Source organism: Gracilinanus agilis, chromosome 2 (assembly GCF_016433145.1).
Source record: "Gracilinanus agilis isolate LMUSP501 chromosome 2, AgileGrace, whole genome shotgun sequence".
Taxonomy (NCBI): Eukaryota; Metazoa; Chordata; class Mammalia; order Didelphimorphia; family Didelphidae; genus Gracilinanus; species Gracilinanus agilis.
Genome location: NC_058131.1, coordinates 421,902,912 through 421,919,368, shown reverse-complemented (window position 1 = coordinate 421,919,368; position 16,457 = coordinate 421,902,912). Strand labels below are relative to the sequence as shown.

Here is a 16,457-nt window from a genome sequence, read left to right as displayed (position 1 = left end):
CCGCCCCCCCCCCCCCATTTTTTTTTTAAAGCTATTTCTAGGGATATGCAAGTTTTTGGTGCTTCCAAGGTTATGCGATCTTGGAAGAGGTATTATGACCACTGCTCTCCTGGTCTGTGTTCTGGTCTTTAGCTAAGAAGGCTACTGCTCCCTTGAAGCTGAAAGCACTGGCACTTCTTTTGGCCCTGGGACTGTACCCTTGTTCTCTTGAAGCTACAAGTGCTAGGTCTTCTCTGCCTTGGAATTGATACTAGGGTCCTTGCTCTCTTTGGTAGTAGAATTGCCAGTCATAGGCATCTGCAACCAGTGCCAGCAAAGTGGTTCTCTGTAATCTCTTTCTTACCAGTTGTCTGACCTGGGCTGAGAGTTTCTGAAGCTGCTGCTGCTATTGCAAGCAGTCTTCAAGGCCTACCTCTGGTGCTCCTACCTCACTCTAGACCTGCACCTACACCAACATTACAGACTTCTCTTCCTGATTGTCTGAGTTGTCTTAGGCTGGAGAAATGTCTCCCTTTGACTTTTTGTTGGCTTTACTGCTTTGATCTGAGATATTATTTTAAAGTTGTTTGGAGAATGTTGAGAGCTCAGTTGGGTACTGGCCTGTATTCCACCATCTTGCTCAGTGTACTCTTAACATTAAAGATTTATCACCATATGTGTTTTCTGAGTCCTTTTTTTTTTTTTAACCCTTACCTTCTGTCTTGGAACGAATACTGTGTATTGGTTCCAAGGCAGAAGAGCAGTAAGGGCTAGGCAGTGGGGATTAAGTGACTTGCCCAGAGTCGCACAGTTGGGAAGTGTCAGAGGGCAGATTTGGATCTAGGACCTCCCATCTCTAGGCCTGGCTCTCAATTCACTGAGCTACCCAGCTGCCCCAGTATTTTTTTCATGTATGGGCATTTTACTAAGTACTGGAGACCTTGAGAGATAATAAGACTTAATTTAGATGGAGAAATGGATACCACTCTGCTACACACCACTCTGCTACACACAGATAAGTGTAATAAGTTCTATATTGTTTATCAAATAGTATTTGTTTTCCTAGCATAGAAATTATACTAGAAAATACAATTTTTTAATTTGACTTTTTATTTTCCTCCCTCTATCATCTGTTTTATTCTCCAAAACAAGTGGTCATGTGTGCCGTGTGGGCTATGGGGATTAACCTTCAAAGGAGACACTAATTTTGAGAGTACTAGCTAACTGTTATGAGTGTTAGTTACAGTATTGTAGATCATACCTTTTCTTGAGTAGGAAAAAAAATGTGACAAGGAACCAGAATTTAAAATAAGAAATTTTGAGTTTAAATAATGAATAGACAGTGGTTTTAAACAAGGTAGTTTAGGTTCTCAAAATTACTGCATTTGAGGCCAAAAGACCCTATTGTAACCATAATTTGTTTTGAAAACATTTCCCCAAAATATTAATATTTTTCCATTGTTGAGTGTTTAATTAAATTTTAGTCTTTTGGAACATCTTGTATAAAATGAAAATGCCTTTCTTAATAGCTCACCAATTTCGATGCTTTATGAAACTTGAGTAGTAGAAGAAGAAAGGCTTAACTTTAACCTTAAATGGGAAGTTATGTGTTTTTGTTGTTAAACTGTTATGTAGTAAAAAGGACATGGATCCAGAAGACTTAGGTTTGAATCACAATTCTTCTACTTAAAACCTTGCTGACTTTGGTTTAGTCTCTTCTCTGCCTCTGTTTTATTTAATAAAATTAAAGATTATTTCTGTAGTCCTTTCCAACTTAGAAGTCCCTGGATTGTGTGATTGGATCATGATGACTACAGAAGTGTCATGCACATACTAGGTTTGTAATAAATGTTTAATGAGTAACAGTCATTTGAAGTTTTAGTAAGGTTGATACTTATACTTTCTAGGTGGCCGACAGATCCAAGATCAAAGAAATCAAAGAAATGGAATAAGTGCATCTACTGAGAAACATAATGAAAACGGGGTAGGTAATATTGAATATAATTTAATGCTTTTAAAATGTTCTTTATCGATAAACAAGGATTCCAGAATGGATTTAATCTTTTAAAAAGTCACTTTTTTCTGAACCAAATTTGTATTTCCATTAATTGCCCAAAAAAGTGGGAGTGGTTTTTCAACACATGAATTGAATAGAAATCAAATAGACACTGTTTAGTGTCCCAGCAAAGGTTATGATCCCTAAGACTTGAGCTCAAGAGTCATAAAAATTAGGAAGAGTATCATTGCAGGTAGTTGTGTACCCCATATTTTTGGTGGTAATTATTTGTTTTGGAGTATGTAATTGTGGAAAGAACACTTTGTGTGGTTTGTTAAACTCTAAAATCTCTCTTCACTTCTGAAGTTCCAAAGCAACCTGTGATTTCAAGTCTTGATAAGTTTTCTTAAATTCTTGTCAGATGCTAAGAAGAAAGAAATTTGTAGATGATAAGTAGGTTTAGATGAAAAACATTAAGCAGTAGTGAGGGTTAGGAAGTAAAATGAAATATAAGCGGGGAATTGTGGCAATATATGGAGAATCAGAATTTTATAGATCCTTGCATTTAAAAGGGACCTCTCAGAGGGGAATGGAGATAGAGAAATAAGTTCGATCATGTAACTTAGGAAAACTTATGTGGAAATTTGTTGTTATGTATAATTGGTTTAAAAAATCACTCTTGATTTAAAAAAACAAATTAAGAAAAGTAAAAGGGACCTCAGAGGCCATCTAATCCTTCCCCTTATGAATTCCCTTTTTAATATTCCCAACAAACATTTTTTCAGCTTCTGTTTGTATACCTCAAGTGACAGAGGATTTTCCACCTCACAGAACAACCTGTTCCATTGTCAGGCAGCTCTGATTGCTGCAACAGTTTTCCTTAGGTTCATCCAGTATATGTTTCTGTCTAATTTTCCCATATAATTTAAAGATAGCAAATATTTCCTTTTCCATCTGCCTCCCCAAGCTTTACTTATTGAGGCCTAGTGCTTGAAAAAATAGTAGTCACCATCAATGTTATTACTGTTATTGAACTTATATGATACTTGTCTTCTTACAACTTTTATCCCTTACTCTTGATTCTAGCTCTGAAACCAATCAAAACAACTCTGTATCAGCTTGTTCTTTAAATACTTGATTGATCTGGCTGATTAAACATATAACTTCCAATGTAGCTTTGCTTATGATTCCTTCTGTTATCATTGGGGGGGAGGTTGCAGGAAAAAAACCCTCTCTCTGACCCCCTCTTCCTACTTTCCTTCATTGAAGAAAAAAAAAGCGTAGCCCTTTAAAGAAATATTCCCAGTCAGAAAAAAAAATATCTCTCATTGACCATATTGAAAAGCTTAAATCTCATTCTGTACCTTGAATCTATCACCTCTTTTGTCAGGAGATTGGTAGCTTTCTTCTTCATTAGTATCATTAGTAGGGATCATGGTTGCTCAACATACAATTCAGATGTTGTAGCCTTTCAGAGTTGTTTTTCTTTATGTTGTTAAGGAAGACATTGTTGTTCTGAATCTCTGATTCATTTTGTATCATTTCATACAAAACTTCTCAGGTTCCTCTGAAACCATCCATTTTTATTACTTCTTGTGGCACAATAATATTTTGTTCCATTTTTGTCCCATAATCAGTTGAGCTATTCTCTGATTGAAGGACATTCCTTACTCATACTGAACTTTGAATTAGGTAAATTTGTGTGATCTATTGTACACATTTCCACATTCTAATTTGTGTTAGTTTTCATGTAGTCTTATGCCTCTTCCTTTAAGTTCTCTTAGGCCAGGAGCTATGAAGGGACTTTTATATTTCATTATGATAATATCTTTTAACATTCTGAACAAGGCCTCATATACAATGTGTTCATTTACCCATATGAATCTTGACATCAGAATGTTACCCTATATAAGGGCTATAATGAACCTTTTGTGGTTAAGTTAAAAAAAAAATCTGAACAGTTGGAGTTAATTTGTCCTAATAAAGTCCCATCTGGACTTTCCCTGCCTTCCTCTTAGTAGCCATTGTGGTTACATAAGTAACACTGGGTCATATGGTACAGTATAGAAATCTAGGTTGGGATGTCCTATACTCATTAGATGTTTCCTAAGCAATAAAAATAATGATGATGGTAACACCTGTCTTTTATATAGAGCTTTAGGCCTTAGAAGCACTTTATATACTCACATGAACCTTAGAAAAATCCTGTGAGGTGTTATTACTCCCACTTTACAGATGAGAAAAATGGAGCTGAGAGAGGGGAAGTGGTTTGCCCAGAGTCTCATAGGTAGTGACAGAGGTGGTATTTAAATCCAGGGTTTCCTGACTCTTTATGCAATATTCTTCCCATTATGCCATGCTGCCTTTGAGTAGGCTCATGACTGCTATATTCCCTCTGAGGCAAAATTGTTGAGAAGATCCACTTGTATGCTTAAATTGAAATACAAAATTCAAATTATTTTATTCACTTAGCATATTTATACCCATATATATATGATAAATTGTTTAGTTCTTGTAGTATATTCATCTTGGATGAATTTAAAATTTTTAAAGTAACCCACATTGAAGTTAGGCAGTGTAATGTTCTGTTCCATGTAACTGTGAAATGTTCTTGAAAACAATTTGAATTTACATCGGAAAAATACTAAACTATCAAAACCTTTTGATTTTTAAGAAACTGCATTCATTACTGGGCATGTATCCTAAGAATATTAAAACCAAAGAGAAAAGTCCCATATATATGGAAACATTAATAGCACCATTTATTGATTAGGAAATATTAAATTGCATTATGCGACTATAAAGTAATATTATTTTGCTATAAGAAATAGCAAGTGAATTCAGAAGAATATGAGAAGACTTGTAAGAAGGCATGTAGAAAAAAGAGCTAAACCAGGAGAATAGTATACACAAGGAGTATAATCCAGGATGTCCCAGAAGTTTTATGGCAGTCTTAACTTCAGAAGAATAAATACTATAAACTTACCAAAACAGTTTAGAAGGTTAATTTAAAAATTTCAATTATGATAGGCTTTTTTTTAAAATTAAAATTCACCATAACTGCCATCTTATGCTATATATCACTATAGTTGGTTTTTAAATTTAATTCAACTACTGATTAGTGACTGAAAGGATTGCACTAAAGAAAGAAGTTTTGGTCCCTGTTTAACAGTTTTAACAATATCCCATAAGAAAAATGTAGAGATAATTCAAGTGTCCAGAGCGGTCAAGCAAAAGGATTGTTGTTGATCCATTGATTTAAGGAAGTATTGTCCAGAAACTTGCATACATAATGAATAAAACAGCCTCATCTTGTTAAAATTATTTTTCAGAATTCACAATACTAAATAAGTGTAAAAGTAATGTAAATAATTGGACTTTCAAATAATATCTTTGTAAAATTTTCAGTAGCATTCATAAAATTAAAACTTAAAACAGTATACTGAGACTTGGGATACCCTCTATAAATAAGGTTTAAAAAGCAAACCAAGGGACTGCTAGGTTGCTTAGAGGATAGAGAGCCAGGCCTGGAGACAGAAGGTCCTGGGATTAAATCTGACCTCAGACATGTTGTAGCTGTGTGACCCTGGACAAGTCACTTAACCACAATTGCACAGCCATTATTGCTCTTCTACTTTAGAACCAATACTTAGTTATCGATTCTAAGACAGAAGTAAGGATTAAAAAAAACAAACAAAAAACCAAGCAAACCAATATTTATTCCACAGTACTGATGATGAATCACTCCTCTTAGTAGAGAAAGGGGATAAACAATGTGGTAGACACAGACTCTGTTATCATCAGTTTTGCTAACTTGTTTTTTTTTATCATAAAGGATGTTTGTAGATTGGGAGGGGGGAAAGTAAGTATATTAAGGGATGAGACCTAATCTCAGACATGATCAGTGCCTTTGTTGTATTTAAATAAGGGACTTGGAGTGACTATTAAGAAATGATACTATAAATTTTAAAAATGAATGAACAGCATTCAGAAAATGAATTAAGTTTATTGTACTGTTTCAGATGGATGAGGGGTAGTTTAAAGTTCAAGGGTTTAATCAGCTTACTCTTACAGGGAATACATGACGTTTATTCTTTGTTGTTGGAATAGGAAGAATGCCAATTCTAGAAAAATGCCAGCACTAGAGAATATTGGAAAACTCAAGAAGCTTAGTATTATCCAGTGAGTTTTAGGATGGGCATGGTAAGAAATAATTGTATTTTGCTTTGGTAATTTTTTAGTTACAGCTTACCTTGCTTTGTTTCTTAAACCTTTCGAATAACAAACTAAAAACTTAATCCCTCAGAAAGCTAAGCTATATAGCAAAACGAAGGGGGGAAAAAGATTACCTATTTATGAAAACAAGCATATGTACATTTTTGTATATTTCAGGGACAATTTAAGTAGCTAAAATTAACTTGTTTTTTTTGTTTTTGTTTTTGTTTTTTTAATTTTAAACCCTTAACTTCTGTGTATTGACTTATAGGTGGAAGATTGGTAAGGGTAGGCAATGCGGGTCAAGTGACTTGCCCAGGGTCACACAGCTGGGAAGTGTCTGAGGCCGGATTTGAACCTAGGACCTCCTGTCTCTAGGCCTGGCTCTCAATCCACTGAGCTACCCAGCTGCCCCCTTAAAATTAACTTTTGTTACTTTGGACATTATTATTGTTCTTGGGAAAACCGATAATTACTTGTATTTAAGACTCAAGGTAACATTTTAGACAATGGAATTCTTTAATTTTTAAATTAGATGACTTTAATAAATACTTTAAATTAGTGATTCTTACCCTTTTTTGTAATATTGACACTTTGTTAAAATGTTTCTTAATGAATAAAATATATAGGATTACAAAGATAACCAAATATGTTGAAATTGATATTAAAATATACATATTTAAAACCCACCAAGTTGATGGATTCCAGTTTGAGAGACCCTGCTTAACTCATTCATATTAAAGGCCAGATTTTGAAAGGCAGTAAGGCTTCGAGGCCTGCTACTCAGGGCCATCTGAGGTTGTTGCAGGATTTTGACTTTTACTTAGCTGTGTAACCTCAGATAAATGACTTAATGCCTCTTTGCCTCAGTTTGTATCAGTAAAATGGATATCATAAGTATGAGGTTTATTTCACATGGAGATTATGTCTTATAAATATCTCTTGTAAATTTTAAAGTGCTGGGGAATTGTCAGTTATTTTTGAGGGACTTACTTTTTTTTTTCCTACTTCTTTTTGGAGAGAAAAAGGGGCATTTCATTTAAGAATGAGTTGATGAGGTCTCACCAAGGTTGTTGTTGACTGAGTGGAGAGACAACTTGTGTGAAGGTAGAAAAGTCAAGATCTGGTCATGAATTGGGTAAGTGGAGTGAATGAGAGTAAGAGAAGCCAAGAATTACCCCCAAGTTTCAAACCTGGAGGAGAAGAAGGATCGTGGTGCCCTTGGGAGTAAATAGGGAAACTTGGAAGAGAATGCTGCAGTGCATATGCTACCTCATCAACTGTAGATTTCCTTAAGTTATGCCGTACCATTCCATGTCTCTCTCATCTGTGCTTTCTTATAGTTTTGTCTGAGTAGATCCATTCCTTCTTCTTTGGACTGTAAAAGTGAAAATTGGGAAAATGCCATCTAAAAGTGTATATATTTCTATGGACAGGGGAAATGTATCAAAACTACATTTCCCGTGATCCAACATGGTCCAGCTGTTTCCGTTTCCGGGTCTTTGGGGCATGGGGAGGTCTACATCGACGCAGAGAGGGTTTAAAATCTCCTGGGTTAGGAGGGAGTGGCCTCTTTAATGGAGGCGGCAGTTTTGAATGCTTACAAGCGCGTGGTCTGATAACTTTATCTATAAACATGGCTTTAATTAAAATACTAATTTATATTATTATACAAGCCTTTATCATTTTTCATATTTATAGGACATTGCTCAGGTTTTCAGGACATTGTGAAGATACAAATGTAGCCCATAGGTTGTCTATTGGTTATCTCTTGTTTTTACCAAATGACTTTACCTGTGTAGTTTCAGTCATAGGTGAATCTATTGCATACTGCTTGTTTTAAAAAAAAAGTTAAATTAATCATAATAGCACTAATAGTATCTTGTTTAAAGAAACACACACATTTCACCAGCACTTAAAAACATTTTTTTTAAACACTTACCCTTCTGTCTTAGAATCAATACTGTGTATTGGTTCCAAGGCAGAGGAGCAGTAAGGGCTAGGCAATGGGGGTTAAGTGCCTTGCCCAAGGGCACACAGGTAGGAAGTGTCTGAGGCCAGATTTGAACCTAGGACCTCCTGTCTCTAGGGTTGTCTCTCAATCCATTGAGCCACCCAACTGCCCCCTAAATTTCTTATATTACCATCTTTCAACTATTCTCCTCCCCCATAAGCCTGCCCTTATAACAATAAGTATAGTCAAACAAAACACATTTGTGTTGTATTGGTTATATCTGAAAATATATGCCTAATGCTTCCCCTAGTCACCTCTCCACCAACAAGGTGGGAAGCATCCTTCATCATCAGTCATTATGAATCATTGTATCATTAGTCATTATAGGTCATTGCATTGATGGTAGTTATTAAATGTCTTCACAGTTGTTTTCCTTTACATTTTTTTTGTTATTGTGTGAGTTTTTCTTGATTCTTTTCTCTTCACTTTGCTTCAGTTCATAAAGTTCTTCCCAGGTTTCTCTGTGTCTATACTTTAAGCCATTTTTTTTATAGTGCAGTAATACTCTGTTATATATTCATAATAGGTTCAGTCATTTCCTAATTAATGGGCACCCACTTTGTTTCCAATTGCAACAAAAAGTGCTGCTATAATTATATTTTTATACATGGAGCCTTTCTCTTTGATTTTGATCTCTTTGATGTATATGCCTACTAGTAGTATGGCTTGGGCAAAGGGTATATACATAATATAGTGACTTAGTATAGCTCCAGAGTGCTTTCCAGAATGATGGGTCTACTTCACAACTCTATCGACCATGCATTAGTGTATTTATCCTAACACAGTTGCTCCAACAAAATTGTCATTTTCTTACTGTCTTTTGCCAATCTGATGGTTGGAACTTTGTGTTGTTTTAATTTTAATTGTTGTAATTACTAATGATTTCAAACATTTTTTCATGTGGTTGTTTATAGTTTTAGTTTCTTCAGTTGAAAACTTCTATTCATGTACTTTGACCATTTCCCTTGGGATGACTTCTGTTTTTGTTGTTGTTGTTGTTGTTGTTTTTGTTATTATTTTTTGGTGTTTGTTTGAGTCAACTGGGCTTCTCCTAGACCTTTTGCAGACTTTTGAGACCCACATAGGCTATGAGACCAGATGAGGTCTATCTTTCATCTGCCATTTTTTTGGTCTTGATCAATAGTGAATGTTTATTGATGAATTTATAACCATATCCATTTATTTTAATTTCTGCTTCTGCATGTTGAACTTTTAAAAAAGTCATACTTCTTATTGCAATAGAAGTATGACTATAAACAGTACATGCTATATAAAAACATAGGAGTCTTCAGGGCTGCCAACCTTACAGTAAAGGTTGAGTAGTAGTATATTTCTCCTACATTGAAATTTTCTTTACAGAATTTTCTTATGAGAACAAAAATAAAATTTTATTTTTTGTGTTTTTATATTGTCTTTTGTAATATAGGAATTTAGCAGTGTAATAAGAGGATAGGCTAGCTGGATGTAATAAGGGAATATGGCAGGGATGTGATAAGGTACAGAGGTAATGGGGTGATATGGGACGAAAGACTGGAGGTAATCAAGGGAATTAAGGCAGAGGTATGATTGGAATAGAGGAGAAAGGCATTATGGATAGGGGTTTGTGAATCCCTAAGGCAGGAAAGTGAATAAGGAAGGTATAATGGTAAAGGTGGTAAATTAAGGTGATAGGAGAAGTGAGGGAATGGCTGAGTTTAGGGAATATAAACACGAAGGTATATAGAGTTGCAAGGGAGAGGATGAGTTAATCTAAGGCAGGCAACAGCAGCAGGGAAACACAGACTGGGTACTCGGGTTAGAGACAAACACTGAAGGGAAACAGACTGAGCCCTTCAAGTAAAAAAAGGCAATTTTACAGACAAGGTTAGGGCCAGCCAAGAATGGCTTGAAACTGACTAGAGGGCTTTCTTGTCAGTTTCTCAGGTTCACTAAGGAAGAGACTAGAGGAACTATTGAAATTAAATTTCCTCCAAAATGGATACCTCCAGCTTCCCTCAAAACCCAGAGAGAAATTATTTCTTCTTCCCTTCTCCCTTTCCTATCAATCAACTAATGAATTAGTCAAAGGTTTGATTAAGTAACAAAGGGTTTATTAATTTTCAGGGTTGATTGGCAGGGACAGAGGGGTACAAGGTGACCCTAACAGCCACCTAGAGAAAGCTTCAGGTGGGGGGAAGGAGACAGGAATGTGAGACTGGTTTAGGAACCTGCCTAAATCAGCCCCGAGGTTTTGTAGCCTATAGGGTTAGGAAAATTGGATATAATAATTAAAGAGATAATTTGTAACAAGGATAAGTCCTATTTGACTACAGGGAAACTGTCTACCAAGTTTGAAACTAACACTCAGATCTAACCTCCTTTCAAAACTCACAGAAATTTAGGAAGGGGAAAAAGATGGTTGGGAATAGGGGAGGTTAGGGAGATTCAAAGGAATTAGCTAAGCTAACAATTTTTAAGAGAAAAGCTGCAGAATGTAGGTCAGGTTTCAATCCAAAGAAAGAGCTCAGATTGACCCTTCTCCTCTCCATGAGTCTCCAGGATCAACTGAAACTTCCCCAAGATTCCAAACCCCTATCAACTGACAGAAAACTCCGCAGCAAGGCTTTTCAGGGCTGTTATGCAGCACTACACTTTAAAAGTTATTTTTGTTCATGGAAACTGATTTTATAATTTAAGTATAATTTGCTTTTTAAAATATTCATAGAATTAACAAAAATACTCTTTTTAGGGATTTTATGGCCTGTTTTGAGATAACTGGTCATTAGATGAAAGAGAACAAATATGACCAATTTGGCATATATATATATCTAATGGTACAGTGGATTGAGTGCTGAGCTTTTTAAAGTCAGGGAGTCCTATATTCATATTCTAGCATCAGACACTTTTTACTCTGGGCAAGCCACCTAACGTCTGTCTGCCCTGGTTTCCTCAGTGGTAAAATGAGGCTGATAGCCCTTGCCTCTCAGGGTTGTGAGGATCAAATGAGAATAATTATAAAGTGCCTGGCACATATTAGGTGCTTCATAAATGCTTGTTCCTTTCCCCCTTATTTTCCCATAGAGTCAGGTCAAGAACCACTTGATATATCATATAGATCCTTCGAAGGTGGGTCCTCTGAGTGGCATTAAGAACATTCTTGAGCTGGGTAGCTCAGTGGATTGAGAGCTAGGCCTAGAGACAGGAGGTCCTAGGTTCAAGTGTGACCTCAGACACTTCCCAGCTGTGTGACCCTGGGCAAGTCACTTGACTCCATTGCCTACCCTTACTACTCTTCTGCTTTGGAGCCAATACATAGTATTGACTCCAAGACAGAAGGTAAGGGTTTAAAAAAAAAAAAAAAAGAACATTCTTGAGGGGCAGCTAGGTAGGACAATGGATAGAGCACCAAACCTGGAGATAGGAGGGGGTTCAAATCTGGCCTCAGACATGTCCTAGCTGTATGACCCTGGATAAGTCACTTAACCTTAATTGCCTAGCCCTTGTTGCTACTAATTGACACAAAGACAGAAGTTAAGGGTTTAAAAAACAAACACAAGCCCCCTCCACCCCCGCAAAAAAAAAAAAAATTATTGGGCAGAAGGGCTGGATTATCTTTGTTTAAGGGCATATTTCTCCCTGTGCTTATGGCAACATAGCATTATCATCATCATGTCTATGTCCCACAAACCTAATCTCCAATTAATACTGTTCTTATGAGGACATCAACCTAGTTATTCATTCAGTTGGGCAGAAGATGTATGATGTCCGGGCGGTACTTCAAACTTGGCCCAACCTGCGACTCAGATCAACACCTACTCTGCACCAGCAAATTTTTCATGTTGACAATGCCTCCACCCTTTGGCCACATATTCCAATTAATGCTCATAAACTCCATTTCAATAAGCTCAAACTTGGTGTAGTCCATTACTTCCCAGACTACTTTTTCTACTCTCCTCTTACTCTTTTTAGCTTCTCTTTATATGTTGGAATGTAAGCTTCTTGAGAGCAAGAACTGTCTTTTTGTTTGTATTTGTATTTCCAGAGTTAGCACAGTGTTTAACACATATAGTAAGCTGCTTATAAATGCTTTATCTAATCCTATTTAGCTTGCAAAAAGCTATATATAGGCTATAAGAAGCATTAAAAAAATTTTTTTTAAACCCACACCTTTCATCTTAGAATCAATACTGTGTATTGGTTTTAAGGCAGAAGAGTGGTAAGGGCTAGGCAATGGGGGTCAAGTGACTTGCCCAGGGTCACACAGCTAGGAAGTGTCTAAGATCAGATTTGAACCCAGGACCCTCCCATCTCTGGGCCTGGTTCTCAATCCACTGAACCACTCAGCTGCCTCCTAAAAGATCTTGTATTCTTTAATGACCACTCATTTTAAGTGGAGAACCTTTAATTGTCTCTGTCTTCTGAATACCCTGAACCATTCAGCCAAATGCATTGCTGCCACTCAGGAATCAGTGTGAATAAAAATTTTATCTGCTTTGTCCCTCAGGGATCTGTTATAAACTGGTCTTGTTACTCATAGCTTAATCAAGTTGGGAGTGTGCTACTGTAATTGATTTATATCCTTCTCATAATGGAAAGAATCACTAGTAAACCAAGCAAAACAGTCTTTGTTAAGAGCTAAGTCCTTATAGACAAGAGCATGTTGGGCTGGTGGAGGAGACAAATCATTGTGGGTAGGCCTGGAGACCCTAGCTCCTGATATTGTTACAGTCCTTTCATGAAAGATACTAACCCATCAGGGCAGGGACATGACCTTGGATGTTATAATTTCCATTTAATGATGAAAGCCTCTTTTCCCCCTATATGTCTTGTAAAGAGGAAGCAGTTCTGGATGAAAGATAGTGGGGTCCTCTGTCATCTGTTCAGGGGTAACCAAGGCACAATAACATGAAAGCAGTTGTTTCTCAAAGGATAATGAGTGGTTACTTCAGGGAGTTTACAGCTATAGAGAAGCATAGTCATTTAAGCTGGCCACCTGGTCATTATGAAAAGATATCTTTAAGATTATATTCCCCAAAGAATTATAAGGGTCAAGGAGAAAGTCCAGAAAGCCCCTGTTAAATCTTTTAGGGCTTAAACATATTGTAGTTCCTGGTCAAAAGAGGGCAGATTGACAAGTACAAACAGTTCTGTTATATTGCGATATGAGTTCATAAAAATCACCACAGAGCCTGGGGGGGAAATGGGGTTTTAGGCATAATGCTTGAAAATTTCATCAGTGACACATTAAAAAAATGATAGGTATCTGAAAAATGGTAGCACAGTTTTATGAATATTAAATTTAGTTAAGAAATACAGAAATGTTACAAAAAATAGTGGCTGTGGCCCTGGTCTGAGACTATAGGATCAAATTAGGCAGTGAAACTGATATTTGTGACTGGCCACGTAGGTTATTTCTAGTCAGAGATCAGTGGTGGAGTATTGTGGGGCAGGACATCAGTAGTAGAGATGAGAGTAGGTGGGAAATAAACATTTATTAAGCCCTCACTGTGTGCTAGGCACTTTGCTAAGTGTTTTGAAAATATTATTTCATGATAGATCTTGGAAGTCTTTAAGTAGCAGCCACACTTCCACATCACTATATGCTTCTGAATATGTTTTTTATTAAAATAATTTTTATCAGAATTCTCAAGCTTTGGATGATTGTTTCAGATCTGGAACCAGTATTGGGACAGTAGGCCTCTGTTTCCTCATCTGTAAAATGAGAGGATTGGATATAAAGTTTCTGCCTTCTCAGCTACAGATCCTTTGATGGGATCCTCTAAATCAGGGGTTGGCAACCTTTTTGGCCGTGAGAGCCATAAACACCACATTTTTTAAAATGTAATTTCGTGAGAGCCGTACAGTGCTCACAGTGCGCGCTCCTGTAACAGCGCCTGAAAAAAAATTGACTTTATGGCTCCTGCAGAAAGAGCCATATCTGGCCCTCAAACGAGTCAGATATGGCTCGAGAGCCATACCTTGCCGACCTCTGCTCTAAATGATGACTGTTATTCGCATTTATTATTTTATTAACTGACTACAAAGTTGTTTGAATAATGAGTTACAGTTTATCAAGATGAGTAGAATTTGTAGCTGGCTTAGTTTATCCAACATTAGCTTCCTCCCACCCCCTCCACTTGGCAAAACCCTCTAGTCTTTTTTTGTCCATCGATTGTTAAGAATTAGTAAGCCTTCTTTCCATGTTAGCTAATAACCAAAAAAAGCTACATTTAGTTAAAATCTTATTTTTGACTATTAGTTGCCATAGCAATCCAGCTTTTGTAAATAGCAATGAGGAAAATGGAATTGGATTATATGGTAGAATTTACAGTGAATGGCCCTTAAGAGTTTGCTTTTTTTTATAAACAAGAAAAAGGACCCAGCAGGTAACACAGCTTTAGAAACTTTGTAAGTCTTAAGAGTGTGTGTGTGTGTGTGTGTGTGTGTGTGTGTGTGTGTGTGTGTTGTGTGTTGTGTGTTGTGTGTGTTGTGTGTTTTAAAGGTCACAAACCCTGATTTTTTTTTAAGTACTAGTTAAATGCTTAATGAAATACATATTTGATAAAACTTTACACCGGACTCCGATAATCTTTGGGCATTAAAAAAAAAAAAATCAGAGCAACTACTTGTTCTATGACTGTGAGCATTCAGTGTTCCTAGGCAACTCTCTTAAGACTCTGAACTTGTAGATATATGTTGGTATAGGGAATTTTCTTTTTTCATTAAAAATTTTTGTTTTATTTTTTTAAAAACATTTTTCCATGTTTTCATGATTCGTTTTTTTTCTCTCTCCTTTTCCCTCCTTCCTCCCAGAGCCAATAAGCAATTCCCCTGGGTCGTACAAATGTTATCATTTGATACCTATTTCTATATTATTCATTTTTACCATAGAGCAGTCTTTTAAAGCTGAAACTCTAAATCATATACCCATATAAACAAGTGATAAATGATTTTTCTTTTGCATTTCTACTCCCCAGAATTCTCTCAATGTGGATAGCATTCTTTCTCATAAGTCTCTCAGGAATATTCTGGATTGTTGTATAATTATTAGAAGTAAAGTCCATTACATAAGATTGTTCCACATTGTTTCACTTTCAGTATACATAGTTCTCTTCATTCTGCTCATTTCACTGTGCATCAGTTCTTGAAGGTCTTTCCAGTTCATATAGAAATCTTCTAGTTCAGCGATGGGCAAAAACTAAGACCCAGGGGCCAGATGCAGCTCCCTGAAATGTTCTATCCAGCTGGGGAACATTATTCCTAATCTGATGATTAGAATACAATACAGTGAAACTTCAGAGTTGCCTTAGAAACAGACTGACAGATGAGCATTTCATTACAGCATTATAGTATTCCATCACCATTAGATACCAATGTTCAGCCATTCCCCAATTGAGGGATAACCTCTCATTTTCCAATTTTTTTTTTTTGCCACCACAAAGAGTGCAACTATCAATATTTTTGTACAAACATTTTTCATTATTATCTCTTTGGGATACAAACCCAGTAGTGGTATTGCTGGATCGACGGGTATGCATTCTTTTGAAGCTCTTTGTGCATAATTCCAAATTGAGAGGGAATTTTCTTATTGGTTGTTCCCTATACCAATAAAATCACAGGTATAGTCCCACTTTTCACCTCCCTACTCCACCCCCAAGAAAGAAAACTAAAGTATTTTTGGTTAGTGGCTTAAAATAGTTCATGTCATCAAGCAATATTTGCTTTTTTTTTGTTTTTATAATCTTTATTATATGGTTTTCCAAATATTATGTTATTTCATCCCTATAAACATGACATTGAAAATATCTAAGGGGCTACTAAATATGTCCAGTACATGCTATAACATGCAACTGACTTAGAATGAAGAGTTTTAGTTCTAGATTCTAGATTCTCATGAGTTGTTTCTTATAACCTGACAATTTATTCCTTATAGTCTCCTCAAACATACTTCCTTTTTTTGTTTTGACTAATGAGTCATGATATAATATTTTTAATTATAGGGAGAGATGTAACTTGGCTTATTTAGATTATATTAGAAAAAGAATGTACAGAATTAAAGAAACATGGCTAAATTGTAATCAATTTTATATGGCTTTAAAAATATAAACTGTTATTTATATATAAGAATATGCTTTTCAAGAGTTTTATTGTTTCATTTAATAAAGGTTAATTTAGCATCTTTTAAAATATAGTTTTTTCTAACTAGCCTGTTGAATACTTCATTTTGTTCCTATGAATGCTGTTGACAAAATATAATACTTTTCTTTGTTGATG

The 16,457-nt window shown here is 36.0% G+C and overlaps 1 protein-coding gene and 1 non-coding gene across 2 annotated transcripts in view; both read left to right on the top strand.

Annotated features, from left to right (window-relative positions):
* The window catches only part of PPP1R13B (protein phosphatase 1 regulatory subunit 13B), a 127,769-nt gene that overhangs the window by 54,032 nt on the left and 57,280 nt on the right, over positions 1-16,457 (top strand). The window contains exon 4 of the mRNA XM_044664644.1: positions 1,887-1,963. Coding sequence (XP_044520579.1) covers positions 1,887-1,963 — 77 coding nt within the window. The remainder of the gene's footprint in view (positions 1-1,886; positions 1,964-16,457) is intronic.
* On the top strand, positions 9,402-9,548 carry LOC123238551. The gene has a single exon (XR_006505705.1). It is a non-coding gene; the product is annotated as a small nucleolar RNA U109 (small nucleolar RNA).